General features: G+C 44.8%; 1 protein-coding gene across 1 annotated transcript; it reads right to left on the bottom strand.

The window, feature by feature from the left end:
- Window positions 1–2,074: 2,074 nt before the first annotated feature.
- Window positions 2,075–3,562, bottom strand: LOC127669207 (sperm motility kinase 2B-like). The gene has a single exon (XM_052163088.1). It carries the CDS (start codon window positions 3,560–3,562, stop codon window positions 2,075–2,077), a length of 1,488 nt encoding a protein of 495 aa, XP_052019048.1.
- Between the last annotated feature and the right edge of the window lie 20,013 nt (window positions 3,563–23,575).

Raw genomic sequence — 23,575 nt, 5'->3', positions numbered from 1 at the left:
GCAACACAGCTAATGCTGGAGTGTCCCGGATGGCACATGGTTCAGATACCTTTGCTAAGTGTTTGTGGGAAGCATTTGGAGAAGTTTGGAGATGCAGACTGCTGAAGAACTGAGCCATATTCTAATAGAGCAAAATGACATTGTGATAGAGTCTTGACAAGAGTGATAGGACTGAGGATTCTGAGTGGAGGCAGACTAGAGGATACTCCTAGTGTAATATATCCTGACAAACAACACACACACATGTACATGCACACATACATGCATGCATGCACACATGTGCATATACAAACATGTTACAAACACATGTGCACACACACATAAAAATGCATGCACAGACATGCATTCATGCACAAACACAAGTGCCACACACCTGTTCCCTGAGATCTCCTGAGGCAGAACCTATATGAGGTAAAGAGTGCAGTTTAGAGAAGAGTGTCTCCTGAAGAGATTGGTGACATAAAGAAGCCAAGGGCTTAATACCAGGCTAACTGGAAAGATGTTGTGAGGGCAGCTCAGGAATCAGAGACCCATCAGAGTGATGGGTGAATACATGAATTGCTTCAGGGCCCGTGAGATGAGGTTCTCTAGGAACTAGTAATCTGTCAGGTATGATAGAGTTTGGGGTTGGCATTGTTAGGTGATGTCACTGTGGCAGAGCACATCTGGTCTGGGTCAGAAGAGCTTGTCCTCTCACAGACAACATCACTTCTTCTCTCTCCCAACACACATCCTCCCTCTGACCCAGCTCTGACTCATTCCCGAAGGACACTTGCCTGTGATAGGACATAGGGGAATAACACTGCCCCATGGATGTAAAGAGGAAAATGTCCCGACAATGAGAGTGAACACATTCTATGATACAATTATTGTCCTGTGGGTCAAGATGGAACTGTGACTTCTCACAACCTTGGGATACAGCCCATGGCACATCTGCAGGAATTTACAGGGTAACTGTACTTGCCTCTGTGGAAGTGGGTCAAGCTGATAGAACCTAATGTCCTCCCTCATCCTTCTGTCAATGCTTAGTGGGTCCAGAAGGAACCAAAGTCCACACTCAGTTCATACCCTTTCCCCCTTCGAGTCCCTGAAATCTTGGTCCCTTCAAAGGCATTTTAAAAAATATGTTGATTTTCTGTCTGAACTTATTCTTCCTGGGGCTTTTGAACACCACAGGGCCAATTTTCATACATAAATAAGTTGCAGGATAATATCAGAGGTTATTTTTCACAAACATTTATTTTATTCTCAGAGTTTCAACAAACACAATACAACTCCTAAGATCCTCTAATATAGAGTGGCAGGAATGTGCACACAGTGGAGGTCTCTGATGTGACCCTGGGTAGGCAGAGGGGCTCCTATCTCCACCAGCTTTGGATAGACTGTCAGCTCCTGCTCTGAGCACTGATGCCTTTGAGGTGGCCTCTGCCCACCTGGGATATCTTCATTTGCTTCCTACTTCCTGGCTGGACTCAGGGCCATGAGAGAAGCCTGACCAACCCTGAACATGATGGATTTCCACAAGGCTCCCTCCTGAGGTCCGTCTACACATGGGTCCTCTCCAACACTGTGACTATAGCATCCGGCATCCTCTGGTGATCTTCTAAAATGCAACAACACACATGGAAGGGATTCTGAGAAGCTCAGCTGCACAGGGCATCTCTCCAGCTGTGGTTGCCCTTTTCCACACTGTTTCCCAAGCTGCCTGTTCCTCTCTGAACTTTATCCCCATATCTCCTAGCTCCCGCATAACACCCTCTCCTCCCTCAGCATCTACTCCTCTTTCTTTGCCTACTTCCTCCTCAAAGCAGGGTCAGTACCCAGCTGCTGTCTCCTAGTTCAACGTGCAGAATACTCACATGAGATGCCTTCTGGGATGCTAGATCTGTTGGTAGGTTCAATTTAACCAACATCCCACAGTGTCTAGACCTACCTTCCCATGCATCGTAACATATACATAAACAGAAGTACAATCTGCCAGTTCACACAGACTGGAGTAAAATAGATACATTCAAATACAGAAATGTACCTGGGCTCTGCCGGATGCCTATTCTCCAGACGCCCTCACTTGGTTTCAGTTATGGGGGGAGACCCTCCTCTCCCCCAGGTGAGGTTGCTGTTGGGATGGAATGCAACAGCACAACTTTCTTAGTGCATTACTTATCTTCTTTCTCCACCACTTAAAGCCTCTGTGTCTCCTGCTTGGGACAGTCTTGTCCTTTGCTGAGGCACTGGGGTTGTCATCTCTGGTCAAATTGGAGCTGCCGGTCACGTAAGGGACACTGGTAGAATGGCTCTCAGCGTGGCTCGTTGTGGGTGTGGTCTGCAGAGTCCTACCTGGAGGAATGCCAGGCCAACTGCCTCTCCTCTGTCTTCCCTGAAGAGTCTTCTGGCCAGAGACAGAGCCTTCACTCGTGGAGGAGGTCAAGCATAATGTGGATTCGCTTTCTCTCCTTCGTCCCACTTGGAAAGAATCAGGATCATGAAGGGAAGGGAAGGGCATCATCAAGGGATTCATGGGCTGGGCACGGGTTGGGATGCCAAACTCCTGCAGGGCCTGTCTTCGCAGGAAGTAATAAGTGGCCATAGCTTCGTTGTATTTTCTCTCCAATAAAGACTCTTTTATTTCTTGGGCTTTGAACCCTAGGTGTCCCATGGCTTTTATAATTGCTGGGTCAGGCTTGAGGTGGAACAGTTCCTGACAAGGATCTGGGAATCCCTCCGAATCCTCTGTCAGCCAGGGATGCAACATCACTTCTGCAACCGTCGGCCTATGCTTTGGATTGGCCGACAGTAAAATACTAATCAGGTCATCGAGTTCTATTGATATGCCAGATGGGACAGGATACTGCCCTGACAATATCTGTCTCCGCAGCTCTGGGACCTTCACGGCATCAAATGGCACTCTGCCAGCAGTCATATAATACAGAGCCACTCCAAGAGCCCATATATCCACCTTGGGGCCATCATACAGTCTCCCAAGGACCATCTCAGGAGGAGCATATGGCAAAGTCCCACAGTGAAAGTTCAGCTTTTGCCCCGGATTCACTAGGGTGCTGAGCCCGAAGTCGATAAGTTTTATCACACCTTTCCTATCTATCATTATATTCCCAGGTTTCAGGTCGCGATGGATGATACCCAGGTCATGACAGTAGCCTATAGCACTCAATATTTGTTTAAATATTGTTCGTGCTTCATCCTCCTGCAGGGGGCCAGCATGATGGATGTAATCGTACAGCGATTCCCCCTTGGACAACTCCATCACAAGGTATATAGTCTTCTCAGTCTGGATGACTTGTTGGAGGGAAATGATGTTGGGATGATTGAGCTTGGTCATAATGTCAACCTCCGATGTGACGGGATGGTGCCTGTGCTTTTGCTTGTCAATCATTTTAACAGCCACAGGAGTGCCTGTGAGGCGGTGCTTGGCCAGCTTCACTGTGGCGCAGCCTCCATGGCCGATGGTGTTTAAAACTCTGTATTGAGAGTGGAAACTCTCTGCTTCAAAGAAGCTGGAATCAGATCTGAGATTTTCTGATTCCTCTTCACTCCCAGACTTCATTTCGGGAAACAAAGTATAAAGGATACCTAAGAGGAACAAAAAAAAGGAAATGAAAGGAAGAAAGAAAGCTATGTTGAAAATTAAAATAATGAAAAATAAATAGACAACTAAAACCAAACAAACATGACAACCAGAGCAGATATCCAGAAAAGCTAAACCACAAACAAAGCCAAGAAAATCCAAATTCAAACTTAGCAGCACAGCACAGCAGCACTAAGTAGGAATATTACTGATTGTGTTAGAAGAACAAGGTACAAGGAAATAGATAAATGGTAAAAGAAATTAAAAAAATTGACAATTACAATATCCAAGAAATATGATATTAAATGTAAAAAACCAAAAAATGAACCCCAAACAATCAAAACTACATAAAAGCTAAAAACCTAGAGATTAAAACAAAATATAACATACTCATCAAATTTCCTAGAATATGCAAAGCACTAAACAAAATATTATGAAGAAAACAAAGTATTGAATAAGTGGAATAATTGGGATAGAAATCTGAAAAGGTTTTTCTCAGAAAACTTGGAAATTGATAAGAAATATATAGATATGAATACAAATCTTATTATTTAGCATCCTTGACCATCACGGAGTTGATAACTAAAACTAGTCTAAGATTTCATCTGATTCAAATCAGATGTCTAAGGCCCCAATGGTGGTGTCAGTGGATGTGGGGGATGGAAACACTCACACACACTACACATGGGAGGATAGAAGAGGTTTGACCATTGTAAACAAATGTGTGCGTGTTCCTCAGAAAACTAGAACTGGATGTGCCATGTGATCCAGCTAGCCCACTCCTGGGATATAGTCAAGGAACTCTGTTCCTGCCGCAGAGACACTTGCTCCTCCATGTTCAGTAAACAGCCTTGGTGTCTAAGGAAAATGTGGTATTACACACAATGGAGTGTTGTTCAGTTGTAAAGAAAACAGAAATGATGAAGTGTTCAAGTACAAACATGGAATTAGATGATTAAGTGAGCTACCCAGACTCTAGAGAACAAAAATGGCATGTTCTCATTCAGAAGCAGGTCCTTGCATCAAATCTTCAGATTAGTGCAGCTCTCATAGTTCAGAGAAATTTCTTTGTGCAATGACACAGAAACCCGCAACTGGTCAAAACCTGGAGAGTAAGTGTTAACAAAGTGCTCAAACAAGAGCCAGGATGTCTACATGGAACCTTTCTCTCCCTCCTTTCCTCTGTTCCTCTCTCCCTTCCTGCCTCCCTTTCTTTCTTCCTCCACGGCTCAGGTACTAACATGGTAAATGGGAATAGAGATAGTGTAAGAACCAGAGGTTTGACAGGGACAGAGAAAAATATTATTGTATTGGCTGGTTTTAGTGTCAACTTGACACAGGCTGGAGTTATCACAGAGAAAGGAGTTTCAGTTGGGGAAGTGCCTCCATGAGATCCAACTGTGAGGCATTTTCTCAATTAGTGGTCAGTGGGGAGGGCCCCTTGTGGGTGGTACCATCTCTGGGCTGTATTCTTGGGTTCTATAAGAGAGCAGGCTGAGCAAGCCAGGGGAGCAAGCCAGTAAGAAACATCACTCCATGGCCTCTGCATCAGCTCCTGCTTCCTGACCTGCTTGAGTTCCAGTCCTGACTTCCTTCAGTGATGAACTGCAACGTGGAAGTGTAAGCTCAATGAACCCTTTCCTCCCCCAACTTGCTTCTTGGTCATGGTGTTTGTGCAGGAATAGAAACCCTGACTAAGACAATTATCTTCTTGAAAAAGCAAGAACACGAAACTCATGAATTCACAACAGCTGTGGCCACCACATCTGCACAAAATCAAGCACTCTGCCCTGACTAACCCGTAGTGTGAACATTGACGGCTGATGAAATCTAGGAAAGAGAGAGTCATTTTACTTAAGGATTTGGTTCCCGGTAGGTCAACCACACTCCAGTGGATGCCCCCATATTCAGGAACATATGACAGTATGCTATTTACAAATAAAAATACATGAATTAGTGGGTGTTGGGAGTGGTTGTGAGAATGGACCTGGGAGGAGTTGGGGAAGGCCAAGGGGTAAATAGGTTCCAAATACATTCTTGGATGTCCAAAATTCTCAAAAGATATTATAACTTTGAAAAACCACAAAAAATCCAAAACTAAAAGCCAAAACAGAAACAAAAAATAGAATAAATAAGAAAACCTAGAAAAACAAAAATTAGAAGGGTAAAACTGTGACAAAATTCCCCAAAATATAAACATAATAAAAACAATGAGACCTTATGAAACTGAAAGCTTCTGTAAGGAAAGGGACACTCTCATTATGACAAAACAACAGCATACAGATTATAAAGGGATCATCACTATCCCATAGCTGATAAAGGGCTAATATCCAAAATATATGGAGAACTCAAGAAGAAGCTAAACTCCAAAAACGCAAACAAACCCACTCAAACTATTGGGTATAGCACTAAACAGAGAATTGAAAACAGAGGAATCAGCCTGGTGGTGGTGGCGCACGCCTTCAATTCCAGCACTTGGGAGGCAGAGGCAGGTGGATTTCTGAGATCAAGGCCAGCCAGGTCTACGGAGTGAGTTCCAGGACATCCAGGGCTACACAGAGAAACCCTGTTGAAAAAGAAAGAAAGAAAGAGAGAGAGAGAGAGAGAGAGAGAGAGAGAGAGAGAGAGAGAGAGAGAGAGAGAGAGAAAAGAAAAAAGAAAACAGGGGAATCTGGAATGGCTGAGGAGCACTCTCAAAAATGTTCATCATATTTACTCATCAGGGAAACATGAATCAAAATGACTCTGAGATTCCATCTGACACCCATCAGAATGGCTAAGATCTAAAAGACAAGTGACAGTGGTATGGGTTACACTTCCATTGTGTCTGTGCTGGGGCCCTGAGCAGACCTTGGGGGTAAACTCCACAACCAGTCCCACAACACCCATAGCAAGCTCAACTGCCAGGTGCTCTAAGGGGCTCAGGATCACAGGGTCATAGGATCCCAGAGTCCCAGGAGCTTAGTCACACCCAGATCTCAGGGTCCCAGAGGCAGAATGACTCCAAAGAGCTCTGACACACACAGGATCTCAGGTTCACAGGCTACCAGAATCACAGGATCAAAGTGACAGCTTGACTCTGAGGACTTGTAATACCACAAGGATCACAGGAAGGACAGGCTCCAGTCAGATATGGCTAGGGTAGGTAGCACTACAGATTACCAGATTTGGAGAGAAGCTGAAGATCATAAGCAACAAAAACCAAGGTGACTTGGCTTTATCAGAACCAAATTCTTCTACCATAGCAAGTCCTAGATAAATCATTACATGGGAAAAGCAAGATTCAAATAGAAAATCACTTCTTGTGATGATAGAGGACTTTAAGAAGGACATAACTCATGCTCTACCGACTGAGCTAGCCGGGCTGTACGACAGCAATTAGAAACAATAAATTCACAAAATTTTTAGGCAAATGGTTTGATCTGGAAAATATCATCCTAAGTGAGGTAACCCAATCACAAAAGAATACACATGGAATGCAATCTCTGATAAGTGGAAATTGGTCCAGAAGCCCTGAATACCCAAGGCACAAATCGCATAACAAATGACTCCCATGAAGAAGTATGGAGAGGCTCCTGATCTTGGAAAGGATTGACCTAGCATTGGAGGGGACTATAAGGACAAAGAAAAGGAGGGAGGTGATCGGAGAATGGATGGAGAGAAGAAGGTTTATGGGACATATGGGTAGGGGGGATCCGGGAACGGGGAAATAATTTGGAATGTAAACAAAGAATATAGAAAATAAAAATATTAAAAAAGATAGAGAGATAGAAAATACAGTCCAAAACCAACCAACTAACCAAACAAACAAACAAAAAACCAAAAATTACTAGTCTAAAGAAAAAAACAAAAAAAACAAAAAAAAAGAAGAAGAAGAAAGACATAACTCCCTTAAAGAAATATAGGAGAACATAGGTAAACAGCTAGAAGCCCTTAAGAGGAAACACAATAAATCCCTCAAAGAGTTATAGGAAAAATCAAGCAGGCAAAGAAAATGAACAAAATCATCTAGGATATAAAAATGCAACTAGAAACAACAAAGAAATTACAAACTGAGACAACCCTGGAGCTACAAAAGTTAGGAAAGAGATCAGGAGTCATAGATGCAAACATCACCAACAGAATACAAAAGAGAGAAGAGAGAATTTCAGATACAGAAGATACCATAGAAAACATTGACACTACAGTCAAAGAAAACACAAAAAGCTAAAAGCTCCTAACCCCAAACATGCAGAACATCCAGTACACAATGTGAAAAGACCAACCCTTAGTAAAATAGGTATAGATGAGAGTGAAGATATCCAACTTAAAGATCCAGTAAATATCTTCATCAAAACTAAAGAAGAAAAGATCCTGAAGCTAAGAGAGAGAGAGAGAGAAAGAGAGAGAGAGAGAAAGAGAGAGAGAGAGAAAGAGAGAGAAAGAGAGAGAGAGAGAGAGAGAGAGAGACAGAGAGAGAGAGAGAGACCCATGAGCATGTAAGAAGCCTACTGAACTCCAAAGAGACTGGAGCAGAAAAGAAATTCCTCCTGTCACATAATACTCAAAACAACAAATGCACTAAACAAAGAAAAAATATTAAAAGCAGTAAGGGGAAAAGGTCAAGTAACATATAAAAGCAGGCCTATCTGAATTACATCGGACTTCTCACCAGAGACTATGAAAGATAGAAGATCCTGGGTATATGTCATATAGACCTGAAGAGAACACAAATGCCAGCCCAGGTTAATATACCCAGCAAATCTGTCAATTACCATAGATGGAAAAACAAGATATTCTATGATAAAACCAAATTTACACAATATCTTTCCACACATCCAGCCCTACAAAAGATAATAGATGGAAAACACCAACACAAGGAGAGAAACTACACCCTAGAAAAAGGAAGAAGGAAATCTTTAAACAGACCCACACCAACATTATTCCACCTCTAACAACAAATTAACAAGTAACACTGACTTTTCCTTAATATCACTTAATATGAAAATTAGTATTATCAACACATCTTAATCGATTGAAATTCAAAATATGAGTAATTAGAAATTATTGGCAGTCACCAAGTGGTCTCTCTAATTTGGTGATTGGATAAATAAGCCCAATAGTCTAGAATCCATATATACTCTCTGCTTGTTCATACATGAAAGTGTCTTTCTATGTAACACATAATGGTCTTGAGATCATGCTTCTCACATCTAAGCCTCTCTATTAATAGAATTTTTTTTGGTTTTTTGATTTGTTTTTGTTTTTTTTGAGACAGGGTTTCTCTGTATAGCCCTGGCTGTCCTGGAACTCACTCTGTAGACCAGGCTGGCCTTGAACTCAGAAATCCGCCTGCCTCTGCCTCCCAGAGTGCTGGGATTACATGTGTGACTACCACCACCCGGCTTAGAATTTTTTCTTTGATATTTTTTACTCTATACTATGATTTTCAGAACAGCTTACATATTTCAAAATTATTTATACAGTTTAAAGAATCGTAGACAATTATGTTGGGAAGTGGCTAGTAAGAGAACAACAAAGAGTGAGACTGAATATTTTGCTTGATATTTATAATTTTTGTATATATTATGAAGATGACCTTATAAGGTACTCTTTTTCTGTGATGAATGCTTTTCAAAATTACCACAGCCAATGAACCAGAATCTTTCCCCCAACTAATGTCTGTGCCACCCTCCAAGCAGAACCATTTTTCATTGAAACAGTTGATGAATGACTGCATGGATAGACCATCTAAATACACACACCATTTCTTAAATGAATGCAACCTGTTCCCTGTGGATTGAGAATGATGACAATCACTCAAGTCACATAGCTTTGACCATAGCAGGAAATCTACATCCAAATAATTGTGCCTACAATTCATTCCTTGACACAGCAGACCTATCAATTCTTAGCTTAGCTAATATGCAGCTAAACTCCTTTGGTGATGTGAGGGACATTGAAGTACAGACTTATTACAATGAACTCCAATGTCTAGAAATTGTTCTTATTTTGGGTTTGTACCACAGTAAGAGCCAAGATTTTAAGCTGCACTAAAAACAAAATGAACAAACAAATAAAAAGACTATATCTTTTTTCTTCACTTAATAAAATATCCATCATTTTTATGATTGGTAGAAAAATATATATTGCATTGAATAAAATAAAAAAATCCAAAATTAAAACTAAAAATTTAATAAAATATAAGAGAATATTAAAAATAAAAAATACAACTCAAGTGATATCATATGCTGTTGAAATGTGAAGCAAGGGTAACACTTCTGCATTGCTGGGGTGAGTTCAAACTTGTACAACTACTCTAATAATCAATATGGCAGTTTCTTAGAAACTAAGGAATGCTTCTACCTCAAGATCCAGCTATACCACTCCCAGGCATATACTCAAGAGATGTTCCACCATACCACAAGGAACTTTACTATATTCACTGAAGACTTATTGATAAGAGACACAAATTCAAAACCCAGATGTCCCTCAATTGAAAAATGGATTAAAAAAATGTGGTTAATTTACATAATGGAATACCACTCAGCTATGAAAAAAACGGCATCATGAAATTTGTAGGTCAATGGATAGAACTTGAAAATATCCTCTTGAGTGAGGTAACCCAGACTCAGAAAGACAAACATGGTCTAACATACACTTAATTGGATATTACCTGTAATGCTCAGGATGCTGAATCCCTCATGCTACAATCAACAGACCCAAAGAAGATAAGTAACAAGGATGTCCCAAGAGAGGATGCTTGAATCTCATTCAAAAAGGGAAATCAAAGGGAGTTGGATAAAAGGAGGGAACTGACAGGGAGAGGGTGGAGGGAGGGCATGAGGGGGAGGGATTGGTGTGGGGAGAGCAGGAGGAAGGGCAGAACAGAGCTGAGTGTGGGGGATGCCTCTCTCAGATGAGTTACAGACTTGGCTGTGATGGGGTTGGGAGAGACTCTAGCAAGTCTATAAGAGTGATGCTATCTGAGACTCCTAGAAGCTGGGGTTGTAAAGACTAAAGGAACCATCTCCAGTAGCCAGGCAGGAGTTCTGGTATGGGAAAGGGGACACTAACCAACCCACAAAACCTTCAACCCAAAATTTGTCCCATCTACAAGATGTTCAGGGATAAAGATGTAGCACAGACTGAGGGAACAGCCAACCCATGACAGGCACAAGTTTAGAACCACCCCACAGGAGAGAACACTGTTAATGACGCCCCATGTCTTGCAGACAGAACCTAACATAACTGTCTTCTGGGAGGCTTCATCCAGCAGCTGATGGAAACAGATGAAGAGACCCAGAGTCAAACAACAGGCGAAGCTTGGTGAGTCTTGTGGAAGAGAGGAGATAGAGTTAATCAAGCCAGAGGGGTCCAGGACACCACAAGAAGACCTACAGAGTCAACTGACCTAGTCCCATGGAAGTTCACATAGGCTGAAGGAACAACCAAAGAGCATGCATGGCCTGGACTGAGGACCCTACACGTGTAGTAGATATGCAGCTCATCTTCAGGTGGGTCCTGTAACAACTGGGTCAGAGGCTGTCTCTTACTCTGTTGCCGGCCTTTGGATCTATTTCCCCTAGCTGGGCTCCCTTTACTGGCCTCAGTGGGGAGGATAACCTTAGTCCTGCTAGGAATAGATGTCCCAGAACAGGGTGGTACCCAAGGGGTCAGCCTCTCCTCCTCTGAGAAGGGAAGGGAATTACAGGAGGAGGGGCATGTGAGGTAGAACTAGGAGGAGAGGAGGGAGGGGGCTATGATTGGGTTGTAAAGGGGGCAGATAAAAGGAAATTTAAAAAAAAATAAGGTAAATGGCTTACCAGAGAAACAAAAGCCACGGTGACTGATGGTCTGAACACTTCCTGTACACAGGTGTCCTCACACCTAACACAAGTGCACTCTCTCTCTCTCTCTCTCTCTCTCTCTCTCTCTCTCTCACACACACACACACACACACACACACACACACAACACACACTCACACACAAACACTCACACACACACACTCTCAGATACAGGCACACAAACACACAGGTGCACACACACCCACAGGTATATCTACACACAAACAAACAGGTACTCACATGCAAGTAAACTTAAAACACAGCACACACACTATACACTCACACAAGCAAGACACCTCCCAAACACTCACTGATCTAGACACAAATACACAAGCTCACACACAAACTAACACACACTAATCTAGACACACATACACAAACTCACACACAAACCAATCAAATGCAAAATCCACACACAGTTCACTCGAGACAATGAAATCGCAAAGAGCACAACTCCACCAACTCCTCTCCACGCACTCAAAGAAATCCAGGTGTGGCACAGCCTAACATGTGCTGGCTGGACTGCATCACAGTTGCTCCTCATGATGTCAGAGCAGGACCTGTCCTGACAGGGCTGGGAGGGACTCCAAGGTTCTGGCCTAGGTGAGCTATGGAGACTGACATTAGGCTTTTAGAAATCAAAGCCTGTAGGACATTTTGCTATACTTAGGTCACTTGACATTTGACAAAGGAGCAAAAAACATCCAGTGGGGAAAAAAGACAGCATTTTTAACAAATGGTGCTGGACCAACTGGAGGTCACCATGCAGAAAATGCAAATCAACCCATTCTTATATCCTTGTACTAAGCTCAGGTCCAAGGGGATCAAGGGCCTACACATAAAACCAGACAAACTGACGCTGGGGAGAAAATGGGGAAAGAATCTTACACACATGGACACAGGGGGAAAGTTCCTGAATAGAACACCAATGGCCTATGTCTAAGAACAAGAATCAACAAATGGGACCTCATATAACCGCAAAGTTTCTGTAACACAAAGGACACAGTCAATAGGACAAAAACAGCAACCAACAAATTGGGAAAAGATCTTTACCAATCCTACATTCGTTAGAGGGCTAATATAAAAGATATACAAAGAACTCAAGAAGTTAGACCCCAGAGAGTCAAATAACCCTATTAAAAATGGTGTACAGAGATAAACAGGGAATTCTCAACTGAGGAAACTCGAATGGCTCTGAAGCACCTAAAGAAATGTTCAGCATCCTTAGTCATCAGGGAAATGCAAATCAAAACAACCTGAGATTCCACCTCACACCGATCAGATTGACTAAGATGAAAAACTCAGGAGACAGCAGATGCTGGAGAGGATGTGGGGGGAAAAGAACACTTCTCCATTGTTGGTGGGATTGCAAGCTGGTAAAACCACTCTGCAATCACTTTGATGATTCCTCAAAAATTTAGACATAGTACTACCTGAAGAGCCAGCTAGACCACTCCTGGGCGTATACCCAGAAGATGCTCCAACATGAAATAAGGACACATGCTCCACTATGTTCATAGCTGCCTCGTTTATAATAGCCAGAAGCTGGAAATAACCCAGAAGTCCTTCAACAGACGAATGGATACAAACTGTGGTATATCTGCACAATGGAGTACTACTCAGCAAATGGATGGAAGTAGAAAGTGTCATCCTGAGTGAGGTAACCCAATCACAAAAGAACACACATGGTATGCACTCACTGATAAGTGGATGTTAGCCCAAAAGCTCAAACTAAGTGACAATTCACAGACCACAGGAAGCTCAAGAAGAAGGAGAACTTAAGTGAGGGTGCTTTGGTTCCTCTGAGAAAGGGAACAAAATCCTCACAGGAGCAATAAAGGAGACAAAATATGGAGCAGAGACTGAAGGATAGGCCACCCAGAGACTGCCCTACCTGGGGATTCATCCTATAAAGAGTCACCAAACCCCAACACTCTTATGGACAGCAAGAAGTACATACCAAAAAGCGTATGCCAGGGTTGTCTCTGGAGGGTCCCTGCCAGAGTCTTACATATACAGAGGCAGATGCTAGCAGTCAACCATTGGTGTTGGTGTTGTTTCCCCAATGGAGGAGTTGGAGAGTGGTCTAGAGGGGCTGAAGAGGTTTAAAACCCCATGGGAAGAACATCGATGTCAGCCACTGAGATGCCCCAGGTCTCCCAGGGTCTAAACCATCAGCCAAGGGGTACACATGGTTCCAGCCAAAAATGTGGCAGAGGAAGGCCTGGTCGGGCATCAGTGGGAGGAGTGGTCCTTGGTCAGGCAAAGGCTCATTAGATGCCCCTAAAAAGGGATATTAAGTGGGGTGGGGAGGTGAGAAAGGATCTGGTGGAGGGGCACATACTTGGAGGCAGGGTGTGGAAGAAGGGTTTGGGGGTTTTCAGAAAAGGGGAAACTGGGAAATGTTTTACTATTTGCAACATAAATGAACGTTATATTAAAAAAATAAAGATAAATAGACTTTTATTCTTGAAAAAATAAATGGAATTTATAGTGACAGTCTTAAAAATTACATGTTTGCATCTGGGAAGGAAGCAAGGTCTTAAACTGGTGTTAATTGGGATGTAAGTTTGGTGGAGGTTTAGCCAGATTCCCGGGTGAGGGGCTCCTTTCTCTTCCCATGTTGTCCATTTCCTCTCTCTGCCCCGCCTTATGCACACACATAAACCCTGACCTTGGAGCTTCTCAAAGGTGTGTACAATGTCATGGGGGCTGGTGTCTTGAACAACCATGGGGAATGCAGCTCCCTGAGAAGAAGTCATGCTTGCAACAGCCTCTACCGTGCCAAGCCCCCAGGTTACATGGACTCCTTCCTCTGAGAGGCTGATCCTGACTAAGAGAAGAGCCATGGGGGAGTGAGGGGCAGGATGGGAATGTGCAAGTGCTGGCAGTGCCTAGTTTTCTACTGCTATGCCTTAGCACTCAGGTAAAAGGGGATGGGAGTCCTGCCAAGTCCCTGTGAGCTGACCCTGCAGGGGAGAACTGCTGTGAGGCCACAGAAAGCAGCACAGACTCAAGAGAGCACCTGAGGCTGGAGGTTGAAGGCTTTGAGGCACAATCCCCTTCCTCTTATTTTCAGGTGACATTTATTGTCTGGTGAGGAGTCCTATTGGCTAAGATAATGGGCTGTTCCATTAGCTTTCAAGGTGCTGGTGTCTCGATTGTCCCAAAATTGGTATTTCACTTACCTACCACCCGCACCCAGCTTCTTAAAATTCATTTCTTTTAATTTGTTTTTAGGGGGTTTTGGAGTGGAACTCAGGTCCTGCTTGCAAAGCAAACAGGTTATTGAGCAATCCATTTCTATATCTCCTGTGGGTATCTCATTCCTTGAGTTCTATAATGCCAGCCTGGGCTTTACAGGGAAAAGGGACTTGTACTCTGTAGCTGCCTACAGCTATTGCGACCTGGGTTCCTGGAAGAGAAGCTGAGTGATGGATTGGGAAGGAGGAAAAAGAAGGAGGTCAGGACAATAGTTTACCAATCAAGGCCCCAACTTTAATGGTGGTCAGACCATTTAACAGTTTGGGCAAGCCCCCCCCTCCCTGCTTCTGGAGGTGAGCTGCAGGGAAGTGGTCTGGCGGTTCCCTGGGCGTTGGCTCCATGGCTCAGGCATCTGGACAGGTCATCTGCTTAATTCAGGAATTCATAGATCTGGAGGAACAATGAACTTCACCTTCACTCTGAGCACTCCACCCTATGTGGAGCAGGATCCTGACTAGCAAGGGATTCCCTGCACAACAAAGGCTGGGAGAGGAAGTTCGCCTTGACCAATGTCAAGTACACTCTGAGCACTCCACCCTAGGATAAAAATTTCTGCTGTAACCTACTTTCCTATTATGCCCTAATGTCAGATTCTTGTCTGAAGCCCTTGTCCTTGGCCAATGTCAAGTTCTTACCACGTGGCATAACACCTCAATATGGCTCTGTACAGGGACTAACTTGTCAGGGCTGAAAGAGGTGAGGATAAAAATCAGAGCTCACAGGAGGAAGTTAGAGAGGGATACTCAGGGTCCTCAAATCAGCTGGACCAATCTCCTTCCTCCTTCCTTTTCTGGAAGCCAGTTTAAGCCTCTTCAGAGTACCAGAATGACTTCCCAATGGGAGCAAAGCTTGATCCCCTGACTCCACACACCTGCAAACACAGGTCTCCTCCTCAGGCCTAAGGGAGGCATGCTGGGGACAGCTGCCACCCAAGGAGCTGTGCTGGGCAGGGTACAATCCTGAAACACTACTACTCAGGTTCATGGAGAATAAATACATTGTGGATTTGTAGAGGGGAGGACACCCAGCAAGCTCTGGTTAGCATTTCCGCTGGATGGAGTCACCAAAAAGTCATGACACATCAAAGCTTCATCCAGTGAGCCAATCAACAGCCAGGAAAGTTGGGCAGCTGCTGAGCTCTGGAAACCCTAGATACCATTGTTTACCTCTGCCTTGATCTTGCCAAGACTATGTAATTGAGCAAGTATATAAACACATGTATCCACCTAGCCTCACAGCACCCTATTCAGGACCAGTGTGAGTCTGCAAACTGATCTACACACACACACACACACACACACACACACACACGGTCAGAAGATCCAGGGCTTGAGTACTGGCTGTCCATGACCTCATTCATTCTCTTTGCACCACCAACTCCATTTCACAGGCTGGGATACAGAGGCTGAGAAAGGCTCTTCCCATTCTGCCAGCATCTTCTCTTCAGCCCTTGCTGCCTGGCTCTCTGCAGCCTCTCACTGTTCCCACCCATATTACTACTGTCTTCCTGCTTCCCATCCTGGCTATCAATGAACGTCAGTACAGGAGCACAGCATAGCGCTAGTGGAATCATTTCACTTTATATTTACATGTAATTCTGGATGTGACTGTTACAGGAGGAGATATGGAAGGTGGATACTACAGCCCTCATATCCTTCTCCATTGGGAACCAAGTATTTCCAATCACTTTCCCAAGAGAGTTTAAGGGCATGGATTGGGCTCAGCTCCAATGTGGCAGGTTGTGCAACTTTGGGCATCCCTCATCTACGTTCAGAATGGTCAGGAGGCTAGCAAGAAATGCTTTGAACTCTCTGGGACCAAGGTCTTGGAGGAAACCTGCAGGAAACAAATGCATGTTTGCTTATGGGCAACTGCACCTTAAAGAACTAGTCAACTTCCCTTGTAAATGAAGAGCCAAGGCTGCCATGACTGCACCCTGTCAGCCACACTCGATGCACATAAAGTCTCAGCTGTATTCAGCCGGCTCAGGGCAAGGACTGAGTCCTGAGGTTCTAAGGGGACTCCATTTCCCAGGAGAGAAGACCTGAGCCAGGATCTGGGTCAAGGAGACTCTCCTGGGTGGTGATGTCTCTGTTTCAGATCTTAGCTAAAGAGTGGTCACACTCCGGGAAAGGATAGATGTTTTTTTGTTTTATTATCTTTTATTAATCAGGAATTCACAACAATAGTGGTACAAATTTGGATACGGAAGAGGACCATCCATTAGTCACATGTTTGCACAGCATCCACCAAGATTGACCTATTGGAGAGGCTGGCTGGAGAGATGGATACAGGTGCTTAAATAGATTGGACTCTGCCGCTTCTGCCTTCACCTGTTGACACGTGTGGATGAGTAACCGGGAGTCTGATTTCTGTTCTGTTGCATCCTGTGAGTCTGGTAGAGACTCTAGAGGTAGAAAGGGCCATATTTGGTCAATGACAATTCTCCTTACCATGAGGGTTGCTAGAGACTCTAGAGGTGGAAATGCCATATTGAGTCATTGTTACATCTCCTAGTCACAAGACTATAGGGTTTCTTCACAGTCACTAACATGCCTTGGGAACCTGTTGGGGAATCTCCAGAACATGCTGTTCTTGCAGCTACACACTGGAGAAGGAAACCATCACAGCACATGAGGTTGTTGCTTCATGATCACCACCTCAGATACAGACAGCATCAGACAGGATATGGTGCCCAGAGAAAAGATGAACAGATCCTTTTGTAGATGAAGAGGCCACTGTGTGTACCTTACAATGGAGCTCAGAGAGGAGGGAGCCCAACAGGACCAGCCAGGGCTGTGTGCTGTCACTAGATAGGGACAATCTGCTGTCGGCCATGAGCCAGGAGTGCTCATGCTTGGAACTTGCCTTTGATTCCGTTCTATCCTCATGAACTGAGCTAGAATGTTGCACACAGTTAGTGGGTACTTTCTGGCATGGTCAGGGCAACCGTGCTGCCTGGTTCCCAGAGCAGCAGCCCTGAGTTCACATGAGCACTGGCCCATGGGGTCTGGCATATAGAATGTTGGATGGATCTAGAAAGACTCCTCTGCATGCTCTCCATTCAGTCATCAATTCCCCCACTGCCAGAGGACGATGAGAGACACATTACTGCCTTGTATTAGGCCTGAATTTTGTACATTGTTTCCAGTTAAATACAAGGCTTTTGTATTGTTTCTATTATTCTGCAAGCACTGGTTGGCTTATTGTACCAATGGCCAGGAAGGTGGTGTGATGCCCAACCCAATGCCTAATTATCCAGTCTCCAAGTCTGCAGTTTCTTTCCTATGGCACTGGGAATGTCCGTACTCTGCTGTGCTGGCACAGGCCACTACAGGATTCTGAAAGGGGCTGGAAGAGCAGAAAAGCATCCCATCTCAACACTTCATCCTCAACACAGATAGGTGTTCACTCTCTCTGTGCTCCATCCCTCCTGATTCATAGACCCCTGCATGGAAACAAGAAACACAGCCTTAGGGAGAGAAATGTACATTTCAGAAGTGTGCAACAAGGCCCTATGTTCCTAACATGGCATCCAGAGGGTTCTTCCTGGAGATATGACATCTACTAGCCTGGTGCTTACTCTCAGCATGTCTATTGGAGTGGAGAAGCCAGGGTGCCCTTAGAGCTTTACATCTGGATACTGTGCTCTGCCATTCCATACTCTGGGGCCTGTACCTGTTCTGAGTCCAATATTCTTTGGAGATTTTGAAGTAATAGATGAAAGGTTTGAATGGCAGCACTTCTTGGGAGGGACACTGAAATGGTTCACTGGGGAGGGAAGAATTTTTCATGTAAGTTGTTCAAGCTATGGACAGACAGAGGCAAAGGCAGGGCTGTGGTTCCAGAGGTCTTTCAGGACCCAGCACCAGAGACAGACTGTGCAGTGTGGACTTTGAAGAAAGGAAATTAGGGCTTCACAGGAGAAGTGGGGGTATTTTCTTATGTTTTCAAAAGATAAGGGATGTCTCACAGTACAAGCCTGCAGCCAGACTTTCTAATTCCTAGTCAGGAGGCAGAGATGTTGGTGGGATTAGGATGTTTAGCTTCTAACACCCACTGTGATGTAGTCCAACTTCTCCCCCTCTGGTGTAAGTGGACTACTCCAGTTTCTGCAAAACCCCACTCTGCCTACTCAACATGCCCACTCTCCCACTCCTACCCCCACACACCCCCACACTTCGACCCACCTTCTTCCATCACTGATCATTAAGAGGAAAATCCCATGCCCTTTGTTTCCACCTGTTGCTATAGTGAATCCCAGCGACCTGGAGTCTATCTCACATTGGGCTAGCATTCACAGGAAACTTGCAATGTGTATTAACCACAATCCCTACTTCTGCCCTGCAGATTAGGTCAATTGAGATTTCTGCATGTAGACTGTAAAGTGCTGATGGGTCTAGGCCTCCATTCTTCCCAGCTGGGCTGAGTTTAATCGCTGCCCTGAAGGTTAACCCTCTATGCTTTGGATAAACTCCAGGGCCAGAACAGTCCTGACCAAGGCAGGATGCAAATGACAGGTGTGAAGATGCAGGGTGGTACCTGACAACCTTTGAAAACAAGGAGCCTAGACACACAGAAAATCATCTCTCTAGTTGACCCCCAGCTTCTCTATGGTTTCCATGTTTAGTGCCTGAGTAGTGTCCCGACCCACAGGACAGTCAACAGGGTTGCTGGGAATACCTAAGAGAAAGGCGAGAGACAACAGACACGAGAAGACGGACAACAAGTCTGATTCTGGTCAAGCTGTCAAGTTTTATTTTTTTACACAAGCCAACTTAAAGGGAAAGGTATAGGTATAGGGAGGGAATGGGGGGAACAATCTCAGGGGGCTGGCATCATCTCTTAAAAACAGTTTCTCAGAATTTCTGGGAAAGGCTAGTTATTACTGCTGGAATTTTGGCATGATAAAGGGGGTCATGAGGAGGTGAAGTGGAAAGGAGTGGCTATACTAACCTATCCACAGATGAACTTCAAAAGGAGGGGGTTTTGAGATCTATGTGGGAATGATTCCTGGCATGGAGATCTAAGTGAGAATGACTCCTGGTATCCACATCTCCTGGCATTGAGATCTAGGTGGGGATGGCTCCTGGTATGGAGAGTCCTTGGCATTGAGATCTAAGTGAGGATGGCTCCTGGCAGAGTAGAATCCCCTATGTCCCCCTGAACACCCCGAAATAGCTGTCATTTCCAGTCCTCTACCACCCACCTTCCCTACAGGCAGATAGGAAGAGAACAGAAATATTGGCAAATTTCATAAGAACATTGCCTGGCATGTTCTACATTCTGTGTGCTACTATTCCCTATCATTCCAGGAAACTTTAAAAGGGGTGTGCAGAAACAGAGAGAACATGACAAGGTAAAAAATATAAATGCACTTGAAGGACACTGGAGTGAAAAAGTAAGAACAGAGAAGACAGCAGGGGGATGGAGGTCACCTTAAAACCAGCTGGTGAGCCAGGGCCATTGCTTCTGAAGAGCTCTGAGTGCACTGCTGTGAATGGAGGGAGGGGAGAGGGATCAAAGGCAGAGAGGAGAGGGAGAGGATACCCAGGAGAGGGTTGGGATATTGTGGAGGGGATGGCAGAAGAATAGGAGAGGGGAGGGGGAGGGGAGAATAGAGAGGGGAAAAGGAAAGGGGGATAGAGAAAGAGGAGGGGAGGAAGGAAATGGGAAGAGGAGGAGAGGGAATTTGGGGAAAGGGATGGAGATTGGGAGAAGGAGGGGAGGAAATGGAAGTAGGCGAAGGAAGTAAGAAATGAAAGAAAGGAAGGAAGAAATGAAAGGAAGGAAGGAAGGAAGGAAGGAAGGAAGGAAGAAAGGAAGGAAGGAAGAAAGAAAGGAAAGAAGAAGGGAGAACAAAAAGGAGGAAGGGAACACCTGTCCCATATGAAACTTTGTAGGGCTTTAAAGCAGACTGGCAAACATTGTGTGAATCTTTGCTCTTGTTGAAATCATCTTTACTTTTGATTTAGGTTGGATGGTTTGTTTCATTTTGCTTTGTTTTGAAACAGACTCTAAATCTCTAACTCAGGTTTGCCTCAAACTCAGAGTGATTTTCCATTCTCAGCCTCCTAAATATTAGTGTTACAGTGGGAGACAGCATTCTGTGTATCTTTAGAGTTACTGCTGTTTTGTGAGCATGTGCTTATGTGCAGGCTTGTGCACCACATGTTTGCCCGTGGAGCCCAGTAGAGGGCACTGGGATCCCCAGAACTAAAGCTACAGAAGCTTGTGAGCTGCCCTGTTGGTGCTGAACATGGAGTAGTGCTCCACAGAGAGTGAGTGAGTTGACTCCTGGCTTTGGAGGTCAGGCTGCCTCCAGCTTCTCTCCCTTGACTAAGCAGGCAGGTACAGCCACGAGGTACAGACCAGGAGCTGCAGAACAGATGAAACAGAGTCAGTTCGGGCTGCACCTGCCCCCAAGGACCTGGCAGTCCCACAGCACTCTGTGCCAGAGGAGAGCCAGTAACCCAGGCATACTGAGACAGGCTTGCAGGCCCACAGGAGGGACAAGCAGCAGCCAGAGTCTGCAGTACAACTAACACCAGACATAATCACGTGGCAAAAGTCAAAGGTAGGAAAGTTACCAAAAGAAATCAAGGCTACATGGCAGCATTATGAACCCAATTCTCCCACAACAGAAAGTCCTGGATACCCCAATACACTAGAAAAGCAAGATTTGATTTAAAATCACAGCACATGATGTTGATGGAGGGCTTCAAGAAGGACATAAATAACTCATTTAAAAAAAAATACAGGAGAACACAAGAAAACAGGGAGAAGCCCTTAAAGAACTACAGGAAAGCACAACAAAACAGGTGAAGGAATTGAACAAAACCATCCAGGATCTAAAAATCGAGGTATAAACAATAAAGAAATCACAAAGGGAAACAACTCTGGATATAGAAAACCTAGGAAAGAAGTCAGAAGTCATGGATACAAGTATCAACAAGAGAATAAAAGAGATAGAAGACAGAATCTCAGAGACATAAGATAACACAGAAAGCATTGAAACAACAGCTGAGGACTGGCCACAGGTTCCATCACATTTCCCTAGTGGTTGCCTTCCACAGGAATACACTCAGGAGGCAGAGACTTGGAATTTGCCTCCCCCACACAACAAACCCTGGGGACTGAGGGAAATGCTGTTCTAAGAACACAAGATGAGAGAGCAGCAGAACAGAGGTGAGCAGAGCCCTGGTCACCACCATCTTTGCTGAAACATCCAAGATCGGGGTCCTTTGGTTCTTGTGCCTCCTCCCTAAATGGTTTTTTAAATCTGTGACATGAGGCTGGTGACAAGGAGACAATCTCCTCACCAACTGTAGAATCAGTATCAGCAAAGACAACTGTTCCTATTAAGTAGGAAAACTGGCATCAGGTACTGACAGGGAGGGGGACTGCACACTCACATAGGAAGAGAGACACTGTCCTCAAAGAGATGCCTAGACTCCACACAGCTGAACAGCACCCTGGGCTATGCTGGTGATTGCCAGTGTCCCATTCCCAGCCACAGGCAGAAGGGGCACACACACACACACACACACACAAATACACACCAGTTCACTATGTCCAGCCTGGACTCATGTGGGTCTGGATCAGTTCCTGACAGGCACCCCTGTGGTGGACTGAAATGCGAGGCTCCTACCAACCCTGCCTAGCTGAAGGGGTGCCTCCATAGGCCGGGTTGTTTCCTCTAGGGCTCAGGGAAGTCCTTCACACAGGAATTCCAGTTCTCATCTGGGATGCTAGTTCACGGAGGCTGCTGCATCAAGACCTGCCTCTGATGGGCCCATGGAAGGGGATGGTAGACTACTGAAGGCTGTGCTGGCCTCGCCCCGCCCCTCACCCCCTCATCCTCTCAACCCCTCACCCCTCAGAGCCTCAGCTGTGCAGACAGGGAAGCTTCATCTCTGATAAAACTCACATACACAATCTAGGTTCACTTGTTCTTAGCTGACTTGAAAATCGCTGATCAGTTATGGGCTGGGTAGTGTGTGTGTGTGTGTATGTGTGTGTGTGTGTGTATGTGTGTGTTTACAAGCATGCCAGGTGTGAGTATGGAAGGATGGGTGAGCCTATGTGTGATTGAGTGTGAAAAACCCCACGCACACCTGCCCATCCGAACACCATGAGAAGTAGATGGCTGATATGTACATCTCCCTGACTTGACTTCCTGGATCCACACATGCAGGGGACTCCAGCTGCTCTTCATTGATCTCCATGATTACCAAAGACACTACCAGGGCTTGATTACCCCAAGCAGTGACTCCAGACGCCATATAATCCAGGAACCTGGCATCTAGCACCCTGCTTGTTCTACAGTCAGTACAGCAGTAGGGACTAGCTTTAGTCTTAGAAGCTTCAGCCACAGCTCACCAGTCCTCAGAGAATCATCTTCAAAACCTGATTCCTATGCTGAGTGGTGATGAACAGCCACGAGGTGACAAGGGCATTTAGTCTTGCCTTTAGGGTATCAAGACCTTACTGAAGGATGCATAAAACACCTTGAGCAGATAGTGACAAGACCAAAAGGGCTCATTTTCCACACAGCCAGGGCTGCTGATAGACATGGGAGCAGAAGAGGATACAAAATAATGGTCTATGATGCACAAAATAATGATGTCATTGGAGAGATACAAACCTCAATTGGGTGACACTGAGGCCTGGATAGTAAATTCACAGCAAAAGGGGGCCCTTCAGTGTCCCAGAACACAAGTGGGGCTCCTATTGCTTTCTCCCTTAAGGGGCCTTATCAGGTAGGTGGCTACCATATTATTCCTAGCCCTGTTGCTTAACCCTGGTTGGAATAAAGGTCCTTCTTACTCTTGGTGGCAGATTTCTACTGACCATCTAAGCCAAGTCTCTGCCAGTTCCACATACAGTCCTAACCCCA

This window comes from Apodemus sylvaticus, chromosome 19 (genome assembly GCF_947179515.1).
Source record: "Apodemus sylvaticus chromosome 19, mApoSyl1.1, whole genome shotgun sequence".
NCBI lineage: Eukaryota > Metazoa > Chordata > Mammalia > Rodentia > Muridae > Apodemus > Apodemus sylvaticus.
Note: the sequence above shows the minus strand (reverse complement) of the source record. Positions and strands in the feature narration are given on the sequence as shown.

Coding starts and splice junctions, on each gene's coding strand:
- LOC127669207 (XM_052163088.1), bottom strand. CDS start 3,562: ATGAAGTCTGGGAGTGAAGAGGAATCAGAAAATCTCAGATCTGATTCC.